We start from the raw sequence: 25,195 nt of genomic DNA, 5'->3' as shown, positions 1-25,195 counted from the left end.
TTTTATTCCAATTGTATGTGCCCCATCCCTGTGTGTGTATGTGTGATGTTTTTCTTGTTCCTTCCATATATGTGTGTGTGTGTGTGTGTGTACATATATATATATATATATATATATATATATATATATATATGATCCATATATCTCATAGAGCCCTGAAACCTTTCTTCTCAGTGACAATTAGTGTCTACTGTGACACAGTCAGAAATGCTTAGCTAGGCTGCTCCTTTGAGTAAGCCAGCTACTATACCGATTTCCACACTAAGCACTGTAGAGCCCTCACAAACTGGATTGATTTGAAAACACTGCTTCAGTTTGCAACACTGAGAACTTAGGAATAGCCTTGAGGTATAGAAGATTAAATTACCCTCAGATTATGTCCTATTCCCTTGTCAGGAAAAGTTTTAAATAGATTAAGAATCTTTTCTGGGGTCAAATTCTGTGTTTTGTGGGAACCTGTGAATCATCATTAAATTGCAGCTTATGTAGGAAAGAGAAGATGGAAGAATGGATTAAGAGATGAGAGAAGATGGAAGGACAGAACTGGGGCAAATGCCTACTACTGTAGAAAATAAAATGCAGGTTATGTGTACTAATAAGAAAATAGACAGATTGGAAAAGCATTGCTAAAAAGGGGCACTTTGAGAATTTGCAAATGAATTTATTTACTCAGGAGGGTTATGAAACCACTGAGTTCTGTGTTACTACAAACTGTTTCTAACAGAAGAGATGTGCTTGATGAACAACAAGACAGGGGCATGGGAGACTGAAGATAAAACCTTGAGGAATGGAACCAGGCCCAGAACCCCAGACAGCCTGGATTACCTTTTATTCAAGGGGGGCATTAAAGCACATTGTAGCTGTCCCTTTTAAATACATCTTATGTTTACTTGGTGATTTCAGTAACTGAGTAAATATGAACTTGGTTTTCAGGTGGTTGTCTGTGGTTCCTGGAGGAATATGATAGGTTTTTACAAAAGTCAACTTTTACCCAATTTATCAAGGCTGAGTACTCGTGCCTTCCCTAGTTCACTATGCACCTGCCAAAACAAACTCTGTCAAGCCTAGTTGTACCTCAGCAACCCTTTGATACCTGCCATTCTTATCAGTTGAGCTGACTTGGTTTTGTTTCCGCAGCTGATCTGCAGCCACAAGTAAAGGTAAATGACATCTTTCAAGCCTCATTTTCCCTTCTGCCTGCCTTATTTATTCTTTTCTCTTGAATTTTCTGCCTTTCTCCTTTCTTTGGACTTAAATGATGATTAGGAAATAAACACCATGTTACAACACTAATATCAAGGTTCTATATGGAGACATGATTCTTAAAATTCTCTCTTAATACTGTAAAAGACAGACTACCTGAGTTTCTTTCTTTCAGTGTGCGTTTAGAGGCAGTCCAACACACTGCTCATTGACCAGACTTTTTGGAAATCACAATGATAATGTAGGGAGTAGGTAGATGACTTGGTGGGAAATTTATGAAGCCAGTGTCAACATATTCCTTCACCTACCATCTTGACCATTATTTGTTAACAAACTTCAGGTATTCTGCTCCCATTGCTCATTAGTCAGGCTGCCTGTACTTGCCTCAAAGAAATATAATCACTAAGGCTTAAGGCTTAAGACCCAGATTGCATCTTTCAATTGTACTTAATTAACAACTTCCAAAGGTTTCACACAGGACATTATGTTTCCTCTCTGCAGAAATCAAAACCATGACTTACATTGGTCAAGTAACTTAGATGGTTTCAAAGAGATTAAATGTTGTTTGCTGGAATGCAATTTAGACAGAACTGTAGTTTTTAGACTTTAAAGCATTTATTTTCTTAACGTACACCAGAATTCTTTGAGAATAAGCATCTGAAATAAATCATTCTAATGTTATTTGAACCTGTGACATCCTCTTACCTATATAAGCATTAAGTAGAGATTTATCTGACAGACCCTATATAAACACTTGCCTGCACTAAATTGTTCAAAATATAATCCGTCCTTGAGTTCTCTCCTCTCTCTCTCTCTCTCTCTCTCTCTCTCTCTCTCTCTCTCTCTCTCTGAATGAAAGTAAATTTGTTGAATTAGCATAGCTTGTCATTTTATTTTAGCTATTGCATTCTTGAGGTTAATTGCAGATAAAAAGCAGTAATTAATCAAAAATCTAACTGTTGAAAACTTTTTGTTATATGATATTGAAATTTTGCTAGTAATTACTAATAGGTGAAATATATCTATTTTAGTCTATCAAATAATATGTTTACATATTTTAAGTTAATCATTTATTTTTGTTGTATTTCTTACTAGTTTATACCTATTCATATTTCTTATGACAATACATCACAAACTGAGATATTAGTGCAAACAGAACTGGCTATTATTTGTAGTTAGTGGGATATCTTCATTGCACCAAGTTTCATAAAGACAATATCATTCAAGCATTAATTTTTCATGCATTTTGAACATGTCTACCTACATACTACTTTTATTTCCCTTCCTCCTACTCCTACTGCCAATCTCCTTTCTTCACCCAGAACCTCATTTGTATGTGGTTTTTACGTATCAGAAAATATCACGTCAAGAAATGAGATAAAGCATAAAGATACAGAAGTTTCATTCCATTACTCTATTTCTAGATTGGGCTTTTGCTTTTTTTTTTTTTTTTTTACAGTCATGGGTTTTTGTTTTAGTTGTTTTTATAAATTCTAGATATAACATGTATATCAAGCAACAACTTTTCTCACTAGGCTTTATGTTCACTGAATTAATTGCTTCTTTGGTGTGTAGAAACTCTTTAACTTCCATTTGTTAGTTGTTTTATTCTCTTAGCTTTTGGAGTCCTTTTCAGAAAACCTTACAGTTTGGTTTAATCTTAAGAAAAGCTGGTATACCAATGCAAAGAACTCCAATGAAATCAGATTAGACCAAATCAAAATCCCCATGTTTAATAAATGTGACACTCTTGGGTGGACCAAGCTTCAATTCTACTTCAAGAGCAGAAGACTCGAGAAATAGCCACACCTGGTGTGTGGGTCCATAAGGAAAACAAAGTAATAACTAGTTAAAAACAAGTAACTCTCTCAACTTAAATAATAAAGGAACAGTGCTGGATAAAGGAGACATGGACAGGAGAGAAGCAAGTAAGACTAGTAATTCAAGTTCGAGGAACAGAAACATTAGAAGAGGGAAAAGCCAAAAGGAGTGAGGAACAGTAAAGATGAGAAGGAAGATAAGTCAGCACCAGCCAGAAGGAGAAGGAAAAGGAAAACAGTAAACACATACAAACAGAAAACGTAAAATAATCCTAGCAGTCAGGATGCTGAAGCAGGAGCCACCCCCATGTCCAGGCCATTCCATGTTAAGAAACCCTAAGAAAATAATGAGAGAGAGAGAGAGAGAGAGAGAGAGAGAGAGAGAGGACAAACCTGATGCCATGTCTCAGAAATGCTACACAGAGATCTCAGGTTATCCATTTTCTAGGAAGAGAAGACTCAAAGTATAGTCCTTAAGGAATTTATTATTGTCATAAGAAAAGTATAAGGATGTCAGGGTCCAACCCTGCTATAAATTATTTCTTGAGCCAGAGAGGGGTTGGGAATAATTGAGGCACAGTCCGCACGGTGATTTCAGGAAGGAATCTCATGCTTCACTCAAATCCTGAGGTCGGCCTGCGTTTATTAGCTAAACAGCTCTTACATTGTCTGACCTGATGCCCCATAAGACCACATCCAAAACAGCTTCCAGGAAGTCCTGTAGCTTGCATGCTCCCTGGGCCTAGATCTCTCCGCTGGGATAAGACATCATTAATTGTCTTTCTGTGCAAGGCAGCAGCTATGGCCATTCCCTGTGTATATGATAGACCAATATCGTTGCAAATTCAGATATAATCTGTAATGTTATTCTGCTTTCTACAAGGTCTTAGAGCCACCTTACATATAGCATTAGCATTCTCAAAGCCTAGCTGTTTAATTTTTAACTGCCTTGCTTCTGTGTCTCGAATCAACTTATTAGATGCCTGTGTTAGTCTGGAAACAAAGTCCTGAAATAATTCATCTGGTCCCTGGTGTGGGAGGGCCTTCTGTCTACGTGTTGCTTTCATTGGTTAATAAATAAAGAAACTGCCTTGGCCTGTTGATAAGGTAGAATTTTGGTAGGTGGGGAAGATGGAACTGAATGCTGGGAGGAAGAAGGGAGGAGTCAGGAAGATACCATGAATCTGCCGCCAGAGATAGAAGTGCTGGAACTTTGCTGGTAGGCCAGGACCTATGGTGATAATACAGATTAATAGAAATGGGTTAAATTAGAGTGCAATAGTTAGCCAATAAGAAGTTACAGCTAATGGGCCAAGCAGTAATTTAATTAATACAATTTCTGTGAGGTTATTTCGGTTGTGGTCAGCCAGCACAAACAAGCAGCCCTTTCTGTTACAGGTTTCTGTCTTATACTAGACAATTTCTCAGTCTTTTCTTTTGATGATGGAAGTCTATTTCAGGCCTTCTTGGCCACTGCACTAATTTGGACATACACTGCCATATCAAAGTCTAATGGCTGATCTGCCCCTGTATAAGGTCCCTCACCTGTGAACATTTCATATGAAATAGGAACCTGCTGAGCCCTGTTTCTCTCAGCTGTGGCCTGGCATTGTTCTGCAAATTTGGTTTAAACAATAGATAGTTTCCTCTTGACAGGCAAGCTTTGGCTACCTGTTTCCAATCCCATAATGGCAGAACTTCTATTGCTATATTTTTAATAGCATTTGGGTAAATGGGGCCATTGGGCCATACTGAGCTCAGTCAGTTTTTAATTCTTTGGGTAACATAAATGATAGGAAAGTATGTATCCCAAGCAAATTCTCTTGAGCATCTCTTTGTTCTATTACAGGATACAATTGAAATCTTTGCATCTCTTCCCCTCTGTTAGTGGCTTCTCTGATACAAGCTTGTAAAGGAGATTCATTATTATTGTTAGGTATTTGCCTCACCTTCAGAGCATTTTGTACCATAGGTGAATCTAAACCAGTTATTACAGTAGGAAGAGAATTACTCTTTTGGCAAGAGTCCTGGATCCATAAAGTTTCTAGTCTCTGCTATCGTGAGGTTACCAACTTTTTCAAGCCTTTTAGCTCCTTCTGAACCTCATTATCATTTTTCTGTCTTTCAGCATTGCTGGTTATTAATGAGGGAGATGAAGACTCCTCTTTATGGTGCTCTAATTCATTAGGCTCTGAATGATTTTAACCACTCAGTTCTGTAAAAAGCATCTAATAACTCCTCTGGTGGTGCAAAGGGTATTGTCTCCCTTCTAACTGACTCAGAGAGAAGTATCTCCTGGTATACAGGATTTTAGTCCAACCTTTCCTTTATTAGGATCCAGAAATAAAGTGTATCTACATGGATGCTTTGTGATCCATAATTACAGTAATATTGTTGAATCTTTATCACAACTTCTTTCCATGTCATGGCATATAAAGTCCTGCACTCAGAACACCAAGGACATAGCTGCTCTATAATTTTTTTAAAAAATCCTGTATCTGATGTTGCTGATCTCTTGCTCCTCTATCCTTTAAAATATCTCCAATCAACTGTATGCTATTTTATTGCTTCTTCTTTCACCCATAGTTCAATATATTTACAAACTTTTTACTCCCAATTTTATTGTCCTGCTTTATTCTATGCTTTTTAAAACTCCATTCTTTATTTCTGAGTGCTCACTACTCACATATCCACCTGTGGTACAATTTTCTAATGGGTTCCTCAAATTCTCCTCCATACATCTGGTCACTTCTTCAGTGTTTTTTAGGGTTCACTGATCAGCTCCACATTGGATACCACTATATCCAGGTCCAACCACAACAAAAATTATTTCTTGAACCAGAGTGGAGGCATGGGAATAATTGAGGCACAGTTCATAGGGCAATATCAGGAGGGAGTCACAGGACTCATTCAAATCCTAAAGATAACCCACATTTATTAACCAAACAGCTTTTATATCAAAAGGAAAACTGAGGGAGAAATCATTAGCATTCTGTTTCCTGGGTAGCAGGTCTTAATAAGTTAGGTTACTTCCACAGCTATGGCTGCTCTGTCATGTAGACTGAATTAACACCTCTTCCTCATGTAACCTCCTAAATTACAATAGAAGGAGCAGAGTGACATTAGAATATCCTAACCTTTTGTTTAGGATGGCATCAGGTTGTCTAAAAGGGTTAGGTGACCACCTTCTGTGTGGCAGGTACAAATTGTGCCCTGAAGGTTGCCCAGAATTATGGCTGCCATACAATGTAGATATATGGACCTGTATAATATGGCTCCTATATAAAAAATTAAAATTTATTTTACAAAGAAACATTTCAGTTACAAACATGTACTCTGCCCCAATTGTTTGCTGTCTTCTTTCTAACTTGACAAGCTAGATAACCTTGAATAACTTGGTTGGTTGCATTGTCTGTACCCTAATTTCCACATGTGTATGTTCAGAATTAAGATCACCTTTTCCATCTGGAATTACAAAAAAATCTTTCTGACTTCCTGATATGTTTGTTTCTTCATATTTTATAGAGTGATAATAAAAATGTAGTAACATAAGATTCTTTTACATTTAAATAATATAGCATATGTAAGTGCTTATTATAGTAAATATTAATATGTGAGGGACATTTCAGTGGTGCTTTGCACATGTAGACCACCCAAAAGCATTACTCACTATTGGAAAATACTATGATAGTGAAAAAAATTTTGTAATTTTTGCTTCTAGGTAAATCACTATGGACAATCAAAATGAATATTTACTTAACTTCAGAGGCTATAACTTTGAAAGAACTTTAGTTAAAATGAACATAGTGGAAAACATGGAGGATCAGGAAATTAGAGATGATGATGTCTTCATAGTCACATATCCAAAATCTGGTGAGTGGCATAAATAGGTCATATGGCATTCATCTTTGTTGTTGGTTTGTTTGTTTGTTTTGTTTATTTTGTGTTGCAGGGAACTGCTTGTTCATCCCAGCTGCCCAGAACTAAAATAATCATACAGTAACTGTATTAATTAAATCACTGCTTGGCTCATTAGCTCTAGCTTCTTTTTTGCTCACTCTTACATCTTAATTAAACCCATTTCTATTAATCTGTATATCATCACAAGGTCATGGCCTGCCAGCAGTTTTGGCATATCTATCTCCGACAGAGGAGCTATGGCATGTCCTAGACACCACCATTCTTTCTCCCAGCATTCAGTCCAGTCCTCCCTACCTACCTAAGTTTTGCTCTATTAAGAGGCCAAGCCAGATTCTTTATTCATTAATGGTAATCACAGCACACATAGGGGACTCTCACATCAATTTTATTTTGTTTTTTCAAGATAGGGTTTCTCTGTCACTTTGGAACCTGTCCTGAACCTAGCTCTTGTAGACCAGGCTGGCTTCGAACTCACAGAGATCCATCTACCTCTGCCTCACAGTTGCAGGGATTAAAGGTGTGTGCCACACCTGCCTGGTATTTTGGTTTGATAATAAGTGCATAAATATTCTCCTTTCCACACACTGTCATTTCAACAATACTACAAGAGTTATCTAGATTCTCATTACCAATAACCGCATCTTTGTAAGTGAGAAGGGAACAAAGAGTTGTAGAGTTTAGTCTTACTGACTTGAGTGTTCACTACAGACAAAGGGGAATGAAAAAGGGGGCATGTCCAAGCATGCCTGGGGTGCTAAAGGAAAAGAGAGCTTCAAATTATTTGTAAAATGGATGACATTACTGTTGGTATTCATTATTAAAACCTACTTTAGGATTGAAAATGGGATTTTTATTTGTTTTTACAGGTACTGTCTGGACACAGCAGATCCTCAGCCTGATTTATTTTGAGGGCTACCGGAACAACACTGAAAACATCCAAACAATAGACAGAGCACCATTCTTTGAATACAATAATCATAATGTGGACTTTGCCAAAATGCCATCACCTCGTATCTTTTGTTCCCACCTCCCGTATTATTTAGTGCCAAAAGCTTTCAAGAACAAAAAAGTCAAAGTATGTCATAGAGCTTATTGACTTACTGTACCCATGAAATGCCTTCTCTAATACTGCCTATTCCAATGTTTTGTCACTGTGATACCGCTGCTATGAACATTCTTGAGTGTGTCTCCTGGTACTCTCCCACCAGCTTCCCTAGAACCCACACCCATGAAAGGAGCTGCAGAGCCACAGTGACCAGAGTACTCCTCATTCAGAGGAGGTGCAGTAATTCTGAAGAAAGTGTATTTGTCATTTCTTGCAGAAATGCCCAATAGATGACTTCTTAGAGTTTCCCTAGTAACTTTACATATCAGAATTTTAGATGTTTATAAACATGGCATCTAGGAAGAGGTGTCTCAAATGTATCTTAATTTGCATCCTCATCCTTATAGTGGAAGTAACCATGTAGGATGTTTATTGGCATTCATTATTTTTGTTTGTGTGGAAAGGGTCTATCATTAGCCCAATATTTTACTACATTCTTCTGGTCAGTTTACTTTCTATCACTTCTAGATATGAATCAGTTTTACTTCATCCCCATTGTTTATGTTTTCATCATCAACATTCTTAATTTTAGCTTTATAAAACTCATTTTTCTTCCTATTGTTATTTTTCATATTTTTGTTAAAAATTAATTTTCATCTTTATATACCAACACCGGTTCCCCCTCTAATCTTTTCTTCCATCCCCCACTCCCCTCTTACCATAACCCATCCACTTCTCAGAGGGAGAAAGGCCTTCCTTCAGAAATCAACAAGGTCTGGAATACTAACTTGAGGCAGGAGCAAGCCCCTACCCCTAATATCAAGCCTGAGTAAGGTATCCCAATATAGGGAACTGACTCTGAAAAGCAGATTCATGCACGTGGGATAGGTCCTGGTGTGACTGCCAGGGCCCCCTCCAAAAGATCAAACCACATATTTGTCACCCACATTTAGAGGGTCTAGTTCAGTCCCATGCAGGTTCCCCACCTGTCAGTCTATAGTCTCTGAGTTCCCACTTGTTCAGGTCAGCTATCTCTATGGGATTTCCCATCATGCTTTTTACCTCCCTTGTTATTTTGATCCATCCTCCCTCTCTTCAAATGAACCCCAGGAGCTCAGCTGAGTGTTTGACTGTGGGTCACTGTATCTGCTTCCATCAGTTACTAGATGTAGGATCTATGATGACAATTAGGGTAGTCATTAATCTGAATAAAAGGGAAGGCCCTTTCAGACACCCTCTCCACTATTACTAGGAGTCTGGGATAGAGTAGTCCTCGTGGATTCCTGAGAATTTTTCTAGTACCAGGTTTCTTCTCCCTAACTTCCTCTAACAAGATAACTTCCTCATTGTTCTCCTCTAACTCGGTCTTGTTGATTCCTTATGTTCCTATCCCTCAACTCCTCCCTTCTATCCTCCTCCCAGTTTACCCAGAAGATCTTAATATTTTCCTTCTTAGGTCCCTCCATGTGTGTCCCTCTTAGAGTTTCCCTTTTACCTAGATTCTCTAGGATTGTGGATTGTAGCTTGGTTATCCTTTGATTACATCTAATATCCACTTAAGAATGACTACATACCATGTCTGTGTTTCTGGACCTGGAACACCTCACTAAGGATGATTTTTATCTAGTTCTATCCATTTGCCTGCAAATTTCAAGATGTCATTTTTTTTACCACTGAGTAATACTCCATTGTGAAAATATAACACAATTTCTTTATCCATTCTTCAATTGATAGACATCTAAGTTGTTTCCAGGTTCTGACTCTTATGAAAAATGCTGCTTTGAACATAGTTGAGCAAATGTCCTTGTGTTATGATTGTGCATCCTTTGGGTATATGCCCAAGAATAGTATTACAAGGTCTTGAGGTAGATTGATTACAAACATTCTAAGAAACTGACATAGTGATTTCCAAAGTGGCTATGTAAGTTTTCAGTCCCTCCAGCAACAGAGGAGTGTTTGCCTTACTCCACATCATCTCTAGCATAATGTGGAGTCATCAGTGTTTATGATCTTAACCATTCTGATAGGTGTAAGATGGTATCTCTGAGTTATTTTGCTTTGTATTTTCCCGATGGCTAAGCATGTTGAGCAAATCCTTAAATGTCTTTTGTGATGTAGGTGTGTCTTCTATCTATCTGATGATTTCATTGGATAATTAATAAAGAAAGTGCCTGGCCCATCTGATAGACCGGCCCTTAGGTGGGTGGAGTAGACAGAACAGGAAGAAGGAAGTGAGGTAGATGGCTCAGTCAGATGGCACTCCTCTCCTAAGTGAGACTGCCATGACTCTCCTCAGAGAGGCCAGATGCGATGGAGCAAGCCACCAGGTCAGACATGCTGAATCTTCCCCGGTAAGACACCACTCATGGTGTTACACAGATTATTAGATATGGGTTAGTCAAGATGTGAGAAAGAGGCTGAAAATAATGGGCCAGGCAGTGTTTAAAAGAACACAATTTGTGTGTTGTTATTTTGGGGCATAAGCTAGCCGACGGCTGGGAGCTGGGTGGTGGAAGGCAGCCGGCCCGCAGCTCCCCACTACACTTTTGGACATTTGAGGTTTTTCTGTTGATAATTCTGTTTAAATCTGTACCCCATTTTTAATTGGAATGTTTGGTGTTTTGGTGTCTTGTTTCTTGAGTTCTTTACATTTATTGGAGGTCATCCATCAGATGTGGAATTGGTGATCTTTTCCTATTCTGTAGGCTGCTGTTTTGTCTTACAGAAGATTCTCAGTATCAGTAGGTCTGATTTATTGATTGTTTTTCTCAGAGTCTGTGCTACTGGTGTAATATTTAGAAAGTGGTCTCTTGCACAAATATGCTCAAGGCTATTTCTCACATTCTCTACTATCAGGTTCAGTGTAACTGGATTTGGTCTTTGATTCATTTGGATTTGAGTTTTGTACATGTTATAGATATGGGTATATTTGCATTCTTCTATATGTCAGCATCTAGTTATGCCAGAACCATTTGTTAAAGATGCCTTCTTTTTTCCATTGTAAAGTTTTGGCTTCTTTGTCAAAAACAAAATGTTCATAGGTGTGTGGAATAGTATCAGGGTCTTCAATTTTATTCCATTTATCCACATGTCTGTTTTTATGCCAATATCAAGCTGTTTCTAATAGTGTACCTCTATAGTAGAGCCTGAAGTCAGAGATGGTGATGCATCCAGAAGTTCCTTTTGTATACAGGGCTGTTTAAGCTATCCTGAGATTTTGGGTTTTTTTTTTCATATGAAGGGGTACTGTTCTTTGAAGCTTTGTGGAGAATTGTGTTGGGATTTTGATGGCTATTTCATTGAATCTGTAGATTGCTTTTGGTAATATTGCCAAAATATTACTATGTTAATCCTAAGTAACCGAGAGCATGGGTTTTTTTTTGATTTTCCATTTTCTAATATCTTCTTCAATTTCTTTCTTCCAAAACCTATTAAAGTTCTTGTCATACAGATCTTTCACTTCTTTGGTTACTCAAGATATTTCATGTTGTCTGTGGCTATTGTAAAGGGTGATGTTTCTCTTATTTCTTTCTCAGCCCATTTATCATTTGTATATAGGAGGGTCACTGATATTTTTGGTTAATCTTATGTCCTGCCACATTATTGAAGATGTTTATCAGCTGTAGGAGTTCCTGGATAAAATTTTTGGGGTCACTTATTATACTATCATATGATCTGCAAATAGTGAAAGTTTGACTTCTTCCCTTCCAACACATTTCCTCTTGGTTTTCTTTTGTTGTTTTATTGCTATTGTCAGAATATCAACTTCAATAGAACAGATATGGAGGAAGTGGACAGCCTTGTTTTTTTCCTGATTTTAGTAGAATCACTTTGAGTTTCTCTTCACTTAATTTTATGGTGGCTGTTGGCTTGGTGTATGTTGCCTTTATTATGTTTAGGTATGTTCTTTGTAACCCTAATCTCTCAAAGACCTTTATCATGAAGAGGTATTGGGTTTTGTTGAAGGCTTTTTCAGCATCTAATGAGATGATTGTGGTTTTTTGTAGTCTATTTATATGGTAAATTAAAATGACAGATTTTCAAATGTTGAACTTTCCCTATTGTATAGAGGTTTATTTTGGGGTTAGGCACATTAAACCTGGCAGGATCCAGAAAGATTCACTATAGCAGGCAAAAACCTGGCTAATTGGATATGAGGGTAAAACTAATAAATCAACTCATGTACATTACCACTGCATGTTCTTTATTCCTTGAAATGAAGAAACAGTGAGAAAAAGAAGGAGGAGGAGGAAGAGGAGGAAGAAGAAGGAGGAGGAGGAGGGGGAGGGGAGGGGAAGGAGATGGGGAGGGGAGGGGGGAGGAGGAGGAGGAGGAAGAAGAAGGAGGAGGAGGAGGAAGAGGAGGAGGGGAGGGGGGAGGGGGAGGAGGGAGGAGGAGGAGGAAGAGGAAGAGGAAGAAGAAGAAGAAGAAGAAGAAGAAGAAGAAGAAGAAGAGGAGGAGAAGAAGAAGAAGAAGAAGAAGAAGAAGAAGAAGAAGAAGAAGAAGAAGAAGAAGAAGAAGAAGAAGAAGAAGAAGAAGAAGAAGAAGAAGCAGAAGAAGCAGAAGCAGCAGCAGCAGCAGCAACATGGGGTGATCTCCACAAAACTTTCTGTTTATAAGCATACAGACAAGTTAGCAGTCCTATAGGTGGTAACAATAGTATCAATCATGTGTCTTCAGAATCACAAGAAACCAGTGAATCTGACAAGGAGGTGCCTTATGTCTCAGAGTAGGTGTGGCTGTGAAGTTCCCCAGTGGCTGGGAACATAGCCTTGGTAGCTATACTAACCCGCAAGCTAGATTTGCATTAGCATCTAGCTAGTTGAAATAAAGGAATCTCTTCTTGGGACTTTGATTTTGACTCCGGCAGGGTGCTCAAGTGAGAATTTTTCTCTCTGAAGCTAGTTTTAGTGACTCAGGCCTTTTTCCTGTATAAACATTTAATTTCCTAGGCTATGATCCTATATTAATTGAAACCGAGGTGAAGGGTAATACAGAATATTAGTAGTTTGTCAAGTTAGAGCAGAAGCCAGTAGATCACACCTTTCTGAGAACAATACAAAGAATCAATGAAACAAAAAAGCCGGTTCTTTCAGAAAATCAACATGATAGACAAATTTTTCTCTTAGTAGTGCATTCATACTGTCCCATATGTTTGGGTATGTTGTGTTTTCATTTTTGTTGAATTCTGGGAAGTCTTTAATTTTTCTTTATTTCTTCCTTGACCCATTGATGATTCATTTGAGCCTTGTTCAATTTCCATGAATTTGTAGACTGTCTACAATTAGCATTGTGGTTGAATTCCAACTGCAAGTTATGGTGAGCTGATAAGACACAGGGGGTTATTCCAATTTTTTTTTTTTTTGTATCTGCTAAGGTTTGCTTTGTAATGGTGTATGTGGTAAATTTTAGAGAAGGCTCCATGAGGTGCTGAGAAGAGAGTATATTCTTTTATTTTGGGGTGGAATGTTCTATAACTGTCTGTTAAGTCCATTTGAGTCACGACGTCTGTTAGTTTCTTTATTTCTCGTTATGTTTCAGTCTGGTAGACCTGTGCATTGGTGAAAGTGGAGTGTTGAAGTTTCCCGCTATTTGTGTGTGGGCTTTGATGTGTGATTTAAGCTGGAGTAATATTTCTTTTACAAATGAGGGTGTCCTTGTTTGGGGGGCATAGGTGTTCATAATTGAGACTTCATTTTGATGGACTTTTCCTGTGATGAATATGAAATGTCCTTCTCCATCTCTTTTGGTTAATTTTATTTTGAGATCTATTTCTTAGCTATTAGAATAGTTACACTCGCTTCTTTCTTCAGTCCATTTGCTTGGAAAAATCTTTTCACAACCCTTACTCTGAGGCAATCTCTGTCTTTGAGGTTGAGATGTGTTTCTTGACTGCCACAGATAGATGAGTCCTGTTTTTGTATCCATTTTGACAGCCTGCCTCTTTTCATAAGTGAATTGAGACCACTTATATTAGGAGATATCAATGACTAGTGATTGTTAATTGCTAATTGTTAATTGTTATTATATTTGGTTTTGGTGGTGGTAGTGGTAGTGTTTGTATGCTTTCTTTTGGGGTTTGCTGGTGTGAGGTTACCTATTACCTGTGATTCTTGTGGGTGCTACTAGCTTCTGTTGGTTGGGTATTTTCTTCTATTACTTTCTGTAGGGCTGGATTTGTGGATAAGTATTGTTTAACTTGGGTTTGTTGCAGAATATCTTATTTTCTCTGTCTATGGTAATTGAGAGCTTTGCTGGGTATAGTAGTCTGGTCTGGAATCTGGTCTCTTAGTGTCTGCAGAACATCTGCCAAGGACCTCCTAGCTTTAAGAATTTCCACTGAGGAATTCTGATAAGTTTGCCATTTTATGTTACTTGTCCTTTTTCTTTTGTAGCTCTTAATATTCTTTCTTTATTCTGTATGTTTAGTGTTCTGATTTTTTGGGGGGGTCTAATGTAATGGGTGTTCTGTATGTTTCTTGTACCTTCATAGGCATTTCCTTCCTTAGGGTGGGAGAGTTTTCTACGATTTTGTTGAATATTTTCTATGCCTTTGAGCTGGTATTCTTCTTCAATTCCTTTTATTTTTAGGTTTTGTTGTTTCATAGTATCGTTGATTTCCTGGATGTTTTGTGCTAAGAATTTTTTGGATTAAACTTCTTTTTAGACCAATGAATCTATTTTCTCTATTTTATATTCAATGCCCAAGATTCTCTCTCCCATCTCTTTCTTTCTGTTGGTTATGCTTGCATTTGTAGTTCCTGCTCATTTACCCTGATTTTCCACATTTAGAATTTCCTCAGTTTTTGTTTTCTTTATTGCCTCTATTTGAATTTTCAAGTCTTGAACCATTTCCTTCACTTGTTTGATTGTTTTTTTCATGGTATTCTTGACTTTCTTTAAGAGGTTTATGAGATATGTTCTTTGGGTTTTGGCTTTTCTTTCTTATTCTTTTCCTCCCTCCCTTACATTATTTCCTTTTTTAAGGGAGTATTTCATGTAGCCAAAGCTGGCATGAGCTCCTCCTCCTGCAGTAGATACCCAGGTTTTAATGTTGTGGACAGGTGGCCACAGATTATTATTTCTATGTGAGTTTTTATACTACTTATGCTCTTAACTCATGTTTAAATTAATTTTCTGAGAGATATGAAGGAAAAACTCATTTTTGGAGATTATAAGTAGATTACTAGTTATACCAATATGATTATTAGTTTTGTTTTATCTTCAATCCCTCCCGTCCTCCCATTCACTCAATTTACCACTGCTCACTCCCCAACCACTCCTCAGAAAGGGCAAGGTACATTGCTTTGGGCAAAGTCCAAGGCCCTCCCTACTCTATCTAGATTGAGCAAGGTATCCATCCAAAGAGAAAAGTTTCCCAAAAATCCAGTACAAGCAGTAGGAATAAATCCTGGTGCCACTGCCACTGGCCGCTCAGACTGCCCCAGCCATACAACTGTCAGCCCCACTAAATGGGACATATGCTTATTCCTTCCATGTTGGGCTGGAGTTGGTGAGTTACCATTAGCTCAGGTCAACTGTTTTAGTGGGTGTACCCATTATGATCTTGACCTCCTTTTGAGCTACATAGTTAAACATGAAATGCCATAGAGAAAGGTTGTTTATTACAGTACTCTCTGGAACACCAAAATATAAATAATAAACACTTGACTTTGTACAGCTCAAAGACTAGAAGAAATAATTACACTATTGTCACAATCAAATATTATAAAATTGTATTTTAAAACTTCTAAGCATAACAAAGATTTGCTTAAAGAAATAATTCCATAATTCTATCTACAGATTCTTTATGTCTACAGAAATCCTAAAGATGTTTTGACCTCCTACTTTCATTATTCAAATTTGATGGTTATACTTGAAGCCTCAAATACTATAGAAACATTTATGCAAACATTTCTAGATGGAAGAGGTAAGTATTAATTAATCAACCCAGACTCAAATGAATCACACAAAAGGTAACAGTAAGTCAAATTCTCAGACTTACAGAACATAACTTAAAGAAATGGAGCAGGGCATTACTTTTTTAAAGAAACAACAACAACAAAATACTAGACAAGAAAAACAATATCAGACAAACAAAACACAAAACACAAAGAACTTATCTCTAGTGACAATGGTATTTCAGCTCCATATGCTATCAACTGGGTTTTCTATCTTTTTGCACCATTAGAAGATTGCCAGGATTACAAAGGCATGTGATGTAAAAACTATTTTGGTTTATGGATATTCTATCAATTACTTCCAACTAGTGCAAAGGTAGAATAATCCATTCTGTCAGAGCAAATGCTGAGGGTGGTTGTATGTTTTGCATGAGCCTGTTTATGGCTTTATACTGCAGCAGTAAAATTGTTCATTCTACTACATATGTGGATTAATTAAGGAAAGAGGCTCAACACTGTAGACAGAAGTCATTCAGTCTCCCCCCAAAACACAGAGGTTTATATTAATTACATAAACCGTTTGGCCTGTTAGATCAACCTTATTATTAACTAGCTCTTACAGCCCAAATTAAGCCATAATTCTTCTATATATTAAACTACATGACTTGGTACCTTTTCTCAGTGCAGCATTTTCATCTTGCTTCCTCTGGATGACGACTATCTCTGCCTTTCCTCTTTCCAGAATTCTCCTAGTGTGGCTGCTCCACTTATACTTCCTGCGTGGATACTGGCCAATCAGCATTTTATTAAACCAATACAAGTGACAAATCTTTATAGGGCACAAGAGCATTATCCCACATCACATCACTCGTAGAGTCAGAATTTCACTTGCTTATAAGATGATAGATTCTGACCACTGAAGACAGTGAATAATAGGAAAAACAGAGACATGTGACCTCTGTGGAGAAGTAGAAAAAGAACCAGTGTGCCTTAAAGCCACAGGTAGCCTCAGGCCCTTTATTTTCTATTATTTCTTTCATACTCCTGTAGAAACATTATATAGACAGGTTTCTATAAATGTCAGGTAATTGTTCTCCCAAACCACTAAACATTTTAAAAATAAAGATATAGATTTCCATCGCAGGCTCTCCATTTTATTTCTAAAAATTCCAAACCAGAGAAAAAGGTTCAGAGATTTTTGTCCACTACATGGACACACAGCTTGGCATTCTCACTTGTTACTTTTCTTCCCAGTGGTAGGAAGCAATTGGTTTGACCACATTAGAGGCTGGTATGAACACAGACATGACTTCAACATTATGTTCCTGAGCTATGAAGATATGAAGAAGGTAAGTTGTATTTTTAAATGATTTCTTTTACACAGTTCTTCTCTAGATTGAAATCACATTCTCTAAGATATCTTCTTTGATATCTTTAATTCTTCTTTGGGCTTTTTTTTGGAGATGATTCCTAATGTCCAGCCTCTACATAATTCTCTGGACTTCTTCTATACTCTCTTCTCCCTGTGAAGTCATCATTTGTGATCCCTTCTTATGTATCAAAGGCAACCCCTAAACTTCACAGCACCAATGGCTTCCATAATTAAAAACTTTATTAGCACATGTTAACTACATTCATTAGAGGAATTTGATGTTATATTCTTGCCCATGAATAGAATATGCATTGATCTTATCTTGTCACACTTCTGGCATTCCTTTCTTCCCCCTCAGACCTTCCCCAATTACTGCTAATACAAAAAAAACACTTAAAAGTAGTTTAAGGTTGACTTTTAAGTTTCAACATATAAGAAAACACAAGAAATTTGTCTCATTGTCTAGCTTATTAACTTAACCTGATGTCCTTAATTTCATACATTTTACTGCAGATGACAGAATTTTATTTCATTTTTATATCTGAATAATATATTTTATATTGCTACTTGTATATGATATATATTATAAATTCTTTACTCTTTCATCTGGTGGTAGACATTAGGCCAAGTCCATGTCTTGTAGTTGAAGATGTATAGCAATAACACTAGATAACAGTAAGGTTTTGAATGGTGACTTCATTTCCTTTGGCTATATTCTCAGGGAGGCTAGAGCTGACATGATAACCCACTTTACTATAGTTTCCCGTGCTCACTACTAAAGGCCAGCAAACAGCAGTGAGGCATGTAACTGCTATAAAATGTGAAAAATTAAAGCCACAGACAATATTTTGACTGATGGGACAAGTTCTCTGTTTTTTTTAAATAATCTTGGAGCAACTCTCAAATGAATCTAGAGAATATTTTTTGATTGTTCACAATTAAACAGTATCTTTAAATCAAAGAAAAGAGAGTTAAAGTTCACCAAATTCTGGTACTTATTGATATATTAATTCAAGAAAAATAAGTGAATATCTTCCCTGTGACAGGCTGCAAAACAAGAGTAAACAAGGACTTATCTTTTTGTAGAATCCATGAGTTAACAAGGAAGACAAACAGTCAAAAAACAAATACCCAAAGTAAAAAATCCATTAGTGTATCTTAGCTGGTGACAGGGCAAAGTGGGTAAAGGGGCTTCCAATGTGTGCCTGACAACCCAAATTCAATCCTCATATAAAGGTGGAAAGCCAGAAATAACTCCTTAAATTTGTCTTCTGAGCTCCACCCATGCACCATGGCACAAGCTCCCATCATGCAGCAAGCACGATGCATGCTCACATTCATACACGCGCACGTGTGCTAATACACACACACACACACACACACACATACACACACACACTTATGATTTTTAAACTTTTAGAGATTTTAGACTAGTAAGTGTAGTTATTAAAGAAATGCCAAATATGATGTCAGCATTCATACAAAGTTTTCTGGTATAACTGAAGATAATGACTTTTTGGGGTGGGGGGGGTAAATGTGACACGGGATTTACAAGTTAGTAAATATAAATTAACAAAAACAAAATGGGTAAAAGCAAAACACAAGAATAATTTTATTTGAAACAATACAGTACTTAAAACCAAGTAAGGAAGGGACTTGAACATCAAAGGTGTGGGGCGGGGAACAAAAATCTAATATGTGAGACAGGAGTCAGGACTGCACAAGATCTGTGGGTCATGCTAATGATTATTTCTGTAATTCCAAGGTAATGAAGAGACATTAAGAGTTATAAAAAAACATAGCAATGGAACAAAATTAGTTTCTTTGGAATATCATTCCCTACCATGAGTTTAAAAGTGAAAAAGGTAAATGTGAGTAGGCAAAATAAAAGTGAAGATTTATCTACTGACTATACTCACACATCATGCCCATAATTATAATTGACATCAATATTTTTTAAAGAGAGAGAAAACTCCCAATATTCTCTAGCAATTATATTTCCACCAAAGTTAAGATAGCTTTGGTGTCTTCCTTGTCCATTGCTGCAAAATAACCTTTGTAATTTTTATATAAACCTTCACGCTTGCTTCTCCAATGATTACCGCACTAAGACAATAAACCAGTTCATTTCAGACAGTTTGGTTATTTACTGACTGAGAAGGGCCATCCCTAGGAACTTTGTGACTATACAGGAACAGTTCTGTTTTTCTTTCTCAAGAACAAGTTCACGAGCCGGGCAGTGGTGGTGCATGCCTTTAATTCCCAGCATTCAGGAGGCAGAGGCGTGTGGATCTCTGTTAGTTCAAGGCCAACCTGGTCTACAAGAGCTAGTTCCAGGACAGGCATCAAAGCTACAGAGAAACCTTGTCTCAAAAAAAAGTCATGGATAGAATGAAGTATTAAAAGATTCCTATTTATGGGACAAAAGCACGGGTATAACAAAAGTTATCCTCATCGATGAGAACATTGTTTGGAGAAAAGATAAGGCTTACTATTAGGAAGAGATACAGTTGGTGGGGTTCTAAAATAACCTACATATTTCTGTTCTCTAAATACATGGTAGAATTATGATTCATAACTTCTTGAACTGAATGCTTGTCTTTCCCACATGTTTTCTTTTAAAATGAACAAACAAAATAATCTAGATATTTTAATTTACCTGAAAAGACATCAGAATCCACTTAATGACAAATCCTTCTGGGATCTGAGGGACTTAATTTTTCCTTCCCCTTTGTTTTTATTTTTCCTTTATATGTTCCAACTGGTCGAAGTAAAAATTGCATCTGTATTATGTGCCTTAGTGTAGTAGCCACTGCAGATTGAATATGGGGGAAATCAGAGAGGTGTTCCTAGATTTATAAGAAAAACAGTTTGCTCTTTCATAAAATGTGTCTTAGAATTATGAACAGAGAAAGCGGGGGGATTGAAGAAATGTCTCTTTTGCTAAAATCCTATCCTGCACAAAGAACGTGAAAGTCACAGGAATCTAATGAACTGTATCACATACAAAACTCCCTATATTTTTGTTAATTTGTTCCTTTTATTGAGATAGCTTCTCACTATGTAGTCAAAGCTGTCTAGAACTTTACTTATACCAGCGTGGCCTTGAATTTACAGAGATCCAATTGCTTCCACCTCCTGAATCCTGGAATTAAAGGTGTGTGTCACCTCACCTAAGAGAGCCAAAATCAGGGGCCAACATCTTTGACTTTCCATTCTTTATTATTCTGAGAGTTTGCTCCTACTCCTGGCTCCATGTTTGATTTTGCTGAGTTCATTTGAGTTGAAGCTTGTACTAAAACTATTCACTGAGATTTCTATTATCTTTTTTCTTTCTTTCAGCTGCATTGCTCTGTTTTTCATGTTCTTTCTGCTCTTGGTTTTGTGGTCAGTCATTGTGCATCAAAGCCATTTGTGTAAATCACTTAGCATTAGGATCCTATTATTTTATTAACTACAATACTCTAAGTTTTTTCCTCAAATTACCACACACAAAGATGGAAACTAATGTACTCAAGTCATCTTAGCAGGGCCCTAAAGAATCTGGTCACCAGATGTAAACCCATCTCTGTTTTTTTGTATTAAATATATAGACTCCTTAGAAGCTCAACTTTCATTAAATATGGAAGGGATTTCAAGCTTCTCTTAATCAATATTTATTTTTACATCTACAAAAGAAATCCATGTGTTCATTCCTATATATTATTTTTTGTTCATGAATTTGGGGTAGTGCTTTTTTATCATGAAGAATGTCACAACTTCTCTGGGTAAAACTAATCTGTCATAAACAACTACTATACTCCTACTCAGGTTATTAACCCCAATTGCACTCTTAATTATGATTTTAAAATCCATAACGTGAAATGTGCCATTTCACTATCATGACTTGTTACGTAACTATTTGTCATGTCCACTATCCAAATTCTTTTTGGCAGGCTGAATCCTAGGATGGATTTAAACCATAACTTCTTATTTTTCTCCTCTTGGTCATAAAAATAACCTCGCTATGTTCTTCCTGCACTAATTTCTTCAAGCTTAGTACCTGGCATGAGTGGAGACATGCGGCTGTATTTTTATTGACTTTCTGTGATGTCCTCAATGTCATCAAGGCTTATTGCATCATATATCAGAATTCCCTCTCTCTGTCTGCACATCCCATTGTATTTATGTTCTATAATCTGTATAAGTTTGGTTTGTTTCCACATCTTAGCTGTTGTGCATACTGATGCTGTGAATATGAATGCACAAATGTTTCAGAGATTTTGGGTTCAACTGTTTGGAATCAGAAGTGAAAGCCAGAGGTGGAGTTGCTGAATCATACAGTGATTCTGCTTTTCTTTTGTGAAGTCAGCGTCATAAGTTCCCTTTGCAAATGAACCACTTATATTTCTACCAGCAGCACCAGTGCTTATGATTTTCTGTCATCTAATAAGGAATCGTCTTCATAATAGGACACAAGTGGTGAGCTCCTTTTGTCGGTTTCCACTTCCCAAATGACTAGTGACAGAGAGCATTTTTCTCCTGTGGTTCTAGACTCCCTTTGAGAATAGTTTATTTAAAGCTTTAGTTAGGTTGATTTTGTTGCGGATTTCTGAGGGTAATCCTATATCAGATAAATGACATAAATATTGCTCCAATTCTATAGGTAAACTTTTCACTTCCTTGAATCTGTCATTTTTTATAAAGGCATTGCTAAATTTAGTATAATCAATTTAGTAACTATTTTTCTGGCTGTCTGTACTTCTACAGATGTATCCCAGACACCACTGTGAAATCCTATAATGTAAATCATTCCCCCATGTCTCTATAATTGTGGAGGGATATTCAGAACACAACTGTGAAATCCTGTGCAGTAAATCATTCCCTTTAACTCTCTCTAAGAGCATCATAGTTTAGACCCTTGCTTTTATGTTTGGCCAATTTTCATTAGTTTGTAATGAAATACAATGTAATACATTGTAAGGTGAGAATTCAGCTTATGGACATCTGATTTACCAAGAACATTTGTGGAAATGAATGACCTTTCCCACTTAACATTCATGGTATCCCCTATCAAAAATTATTTATCCACTATAAGTGAGAAATTATTTCCTGGGAAGTCTAGTCTGTTCTGTTGGTGCATTTCTGTATTCAAGTCATAACCATACTGTTAGAATTATCGTGACATTCAAATACTTCTTGTGCATTGAGATGGTTTAGTAGGTAAAGGGTTTCCTGTCAGTCCTGATGAGCTAACTGCAATCCTTGAGGCACACATGTTGAAAGAAAGAACTAGCTCCTATGAGGTGTCAAAATTTCATATGAATTTTGCACAGACTTCTTTTCTTCCCTTCTTTTCTTTTTGCAAAAATGAAAAAACACAGCAATTTTGTTATAAACTACATAGAAATTGTGGATTAGTTTGTATAGCATCTTTAAAAATAACTGTCCTCAGCTGGGCAGTGGTGGCGCACACTTTAATCCAAGCACTCAGGAGGCAGAAGCAAGGTATTTCTGTGAGTTCAAGACCAGCCTGGTCTACAGAGTGAGATCCAGGACAGGCTCCAAAACTTCAGAGAAATCCTAGTGCAAAAAAACAAACAAATGAATGAATAATAACTGTCCTCCAATTCATGAGTGTAGGATGCTGTTTTGTTTGTTTCTGTTTCTTTTTCTTTCATCAATGTTTTGTTGGTTTTAATGGATCTGTCTCTAACATTTTCTCCATTTATTCTTAAGTTTTTTAATCCTACCATTCCAAAGTTCATGTATTTTTTACCTTACTTTAGCATTACTCATCACTAGTATTTATAATTTCAACTAATATTTGTGTGTTGGTTTGATTTATATCTCACAGCTTTGTAAAATCTTACTGTTCTAGCAGATGCTTTGCTATCCCTAGTTTTTTGTGTTACATTTGAGATCATACTGCCATCCATTTTACAGAGAAAATTTTACTTCTTTGCCTGTAATTTAGATGCTATGTTTCTCTTTCTTGACTAAATTATCTGCCTATTATTTCCCAGTAATATATTAAATATATTTATAGTAACATCTGACTGATTGCAGACATCAGATAAAAATGATCATATTCTTCTCAACCAAGTATGTTTCTAGCCAAAAATATTGAATGCAGTGTTTTGAATGGAGGTACCTGAGTTCTTCTGCTCATTTGCTGATGCTTTTATTTTACAATGATATTGAGACAGGTGTAGTAGCTGCTACCTCTAATCCCAGCCCATGGGACACTACGAAAGGAATACCATGCCTAACTTTGAGAGCAGCATAGACTACATACTGCATTCCAGGCCAGCTTAGGCTACAGAGTCTCAAAAGAGCTGTGATTTATTAATGGTTTATTCTGTATCAATTACAATAAATAATAATTTCAGTTTTTCTTCACCCTGTTTCTATGATGTTTTCATGTGTTGAACAATCTTTGCATTCCAAAAAGTAAATCCTACCTGTTCATGTTACACATTGGGCTGTAACTCACACCTCCATTAAAAGGTCAGTAACTTCTCAACCCATGACATTTTCAGGACCTCAGGGGCTCAGTGCTCAAAATCTGCAGTTTTCTGGAGAAAGAACTGAGTTAAGAAGATGTGGATGCTGTTGTGAGACAAGCTACGTTTCAGAACATGAAATCTGACCCGCGAGCAAATTATGACGATATTATAAAAAAGGAAATTGGGACAAGAAATGATCAAGGAACATTCCTCCGCAAAGGTGAAATTTACTAGTCTGTAGAGGCAAAAACAAAAAAACGATGAGTTTTCCTGGAGTACTTTGGAGAAATAATATGTGTTTCTAAAGTATTGCACCAGGTGATGATGACATTTGGAAGCATCAAGCATTTTGGAAAACAGAACCTGAAGGGTCTGTAGTAGTTTTAGTTAAAAATCTGACAATTTCAATTACGAAATAAATTTAATTTTTTTACGTTTTAGGCAACACAACTCAATTTTTAAAGGATGTCAGCAGTCTTGTCCTAGGCAATAGATGTGTTAGAAGTTAAGACTCTAATTGATATTGTGCTATTGTTTTCTTGATGATGGGTTTTTTGTTTTTTGATTTATTTTGGTTTTTCGTTTTGTTTTGTTTTGTTTTGTTGGGTTTGTGTGTGTGTGTGTGTGTGTGTGTGTGTGTGTGTGTGTGTTTCTAAGAGAGAGAGAGAATGTGTGTTTCTCAGTGTAGTCTGAGCAACCACAGCTACCTTAAATTCATAATCCTCCTGCCTCTTCTGCACATGCTCCCTGAAAGCTAGGATTACAGACATGGTGATGCACTGCTCAGACAAGAACAATATTATTTACTATTTTCCTAGGATATTGAACAAGTAATATGCTGTCTGCTTATATTGAAAACGAAGTTTAAAATGCTGCTTCCTCATGTGTGAGATTTTTTCATCATAAAAATTAGAGTGATATCTTAATAACTTTATCTGACATGAATTCAATAAAGTAAATAGGCAATAAACTTATTATGATCTCATTATATGCCCAGAGATACGGGTAAGAATGAATATCTCCCTCTTGATACCCTTTTAACTTATCATTGCTGTGAGAATTAGTTTATATTTAAATATTGCTGGGTTTTTTATATTTTCAGGAACTCTTTTATTTTGTCTCTTCTGCCACTTAACATCGATTCTCACACCTTATTCCTCAGCAAGCCTAAATGTCTTACACATGATAGCCCACCATCCGTTCTAAATGCAAACAATAATATCATCCTCTCAGACAACTAAGGATCCTAAATGGCTGTTTTCATTTTAACTAGTGTAGTGATCATTTCAAATTCCTACTCAGTAAAATTACAATGATAACTGCTCTGAAGCTCTATGTAGCCTTGACTTAATTTGCTAAAAACCTCTGGGTCTCATTTTTTCTGTTTAAAAATGAAGAACCAAACAGCTTAAACCTCAAAAGACTGTGTTTGAAATATACTGTGT

General features: G+C 36.7%; 1 protein-coding gene across 1 annotated transcript; it reads left to right on the top strand.

The window, feature by feature from the left end:
* The first annotated feature begins 1,010 nt into the window (after window positions 1-1,010).
* On the top strand, window positions 1,011-24,720 carry LOC119820785 (amine sulfotransferase-like). Its single transcript, XM_038339394.2, has 6 exons — window positions 1,011-1,160; window positions 6,745-6,896; window positions 7,811-8,019; window positions 15,793-15,919; window positions 17,145-17,239; window positions 23,784-24,720. The coding sequence occupies exons 2-6, from the start codon at window positions 6,755-6,757 to the stop codon at window positions 23,838-23,840; spliced, it is 630 nt and encodes a 209-aa protein (XP_038195322.1). The 5' UTR covers window positions 1,011-1,160; window positions 6,745-6,754; the 3' UTR covers window positions 23,841-24,720.
* Window positions 24,721-25,195: the final 475 nt, after the last annotated feature.

Source organism: Arvicola amphibius, chromosome 8, assembly GCF_903992535.2.
Source record: "Arvicola amphibius chromosome 8, mArvAmp1.2, whole genome shotgun sequence".
Lineage (NCBI taxonomy): Eukaryota > Metazoa > Chordata > Mammalia > Rodentia > Cricetidae > Arvicola > Arvicola amphibius.
This window is presented reverse-complemented; position numbering and strand designations above follow the sequence as displayed.

Excerpts from the sequence above, each read along its gene's own strand:
- LOC119820785 (XM_038339394.2), top strand. The coding sequence starts at position 6,755 with ATGGACAATCAAAATGAATATTTACTTAACTTCAGAGGCTATAACTTT. Across the intron at positions 6,897-7,810 it reads AGTCACATATCCAAAATCTG|GTACTGTCTGGACACAGCAG; the intron begins GTGAGTGGCATA and ends TTGTTTTTACAG. Across the intron at positions 17,240-23,783 it reads GCTATGAAGATATGAAGAAG|GACCTCAGGGGCTCAGTGCT; the intron begins GTAAGTTGTATT and ends TGACATTTTCAG.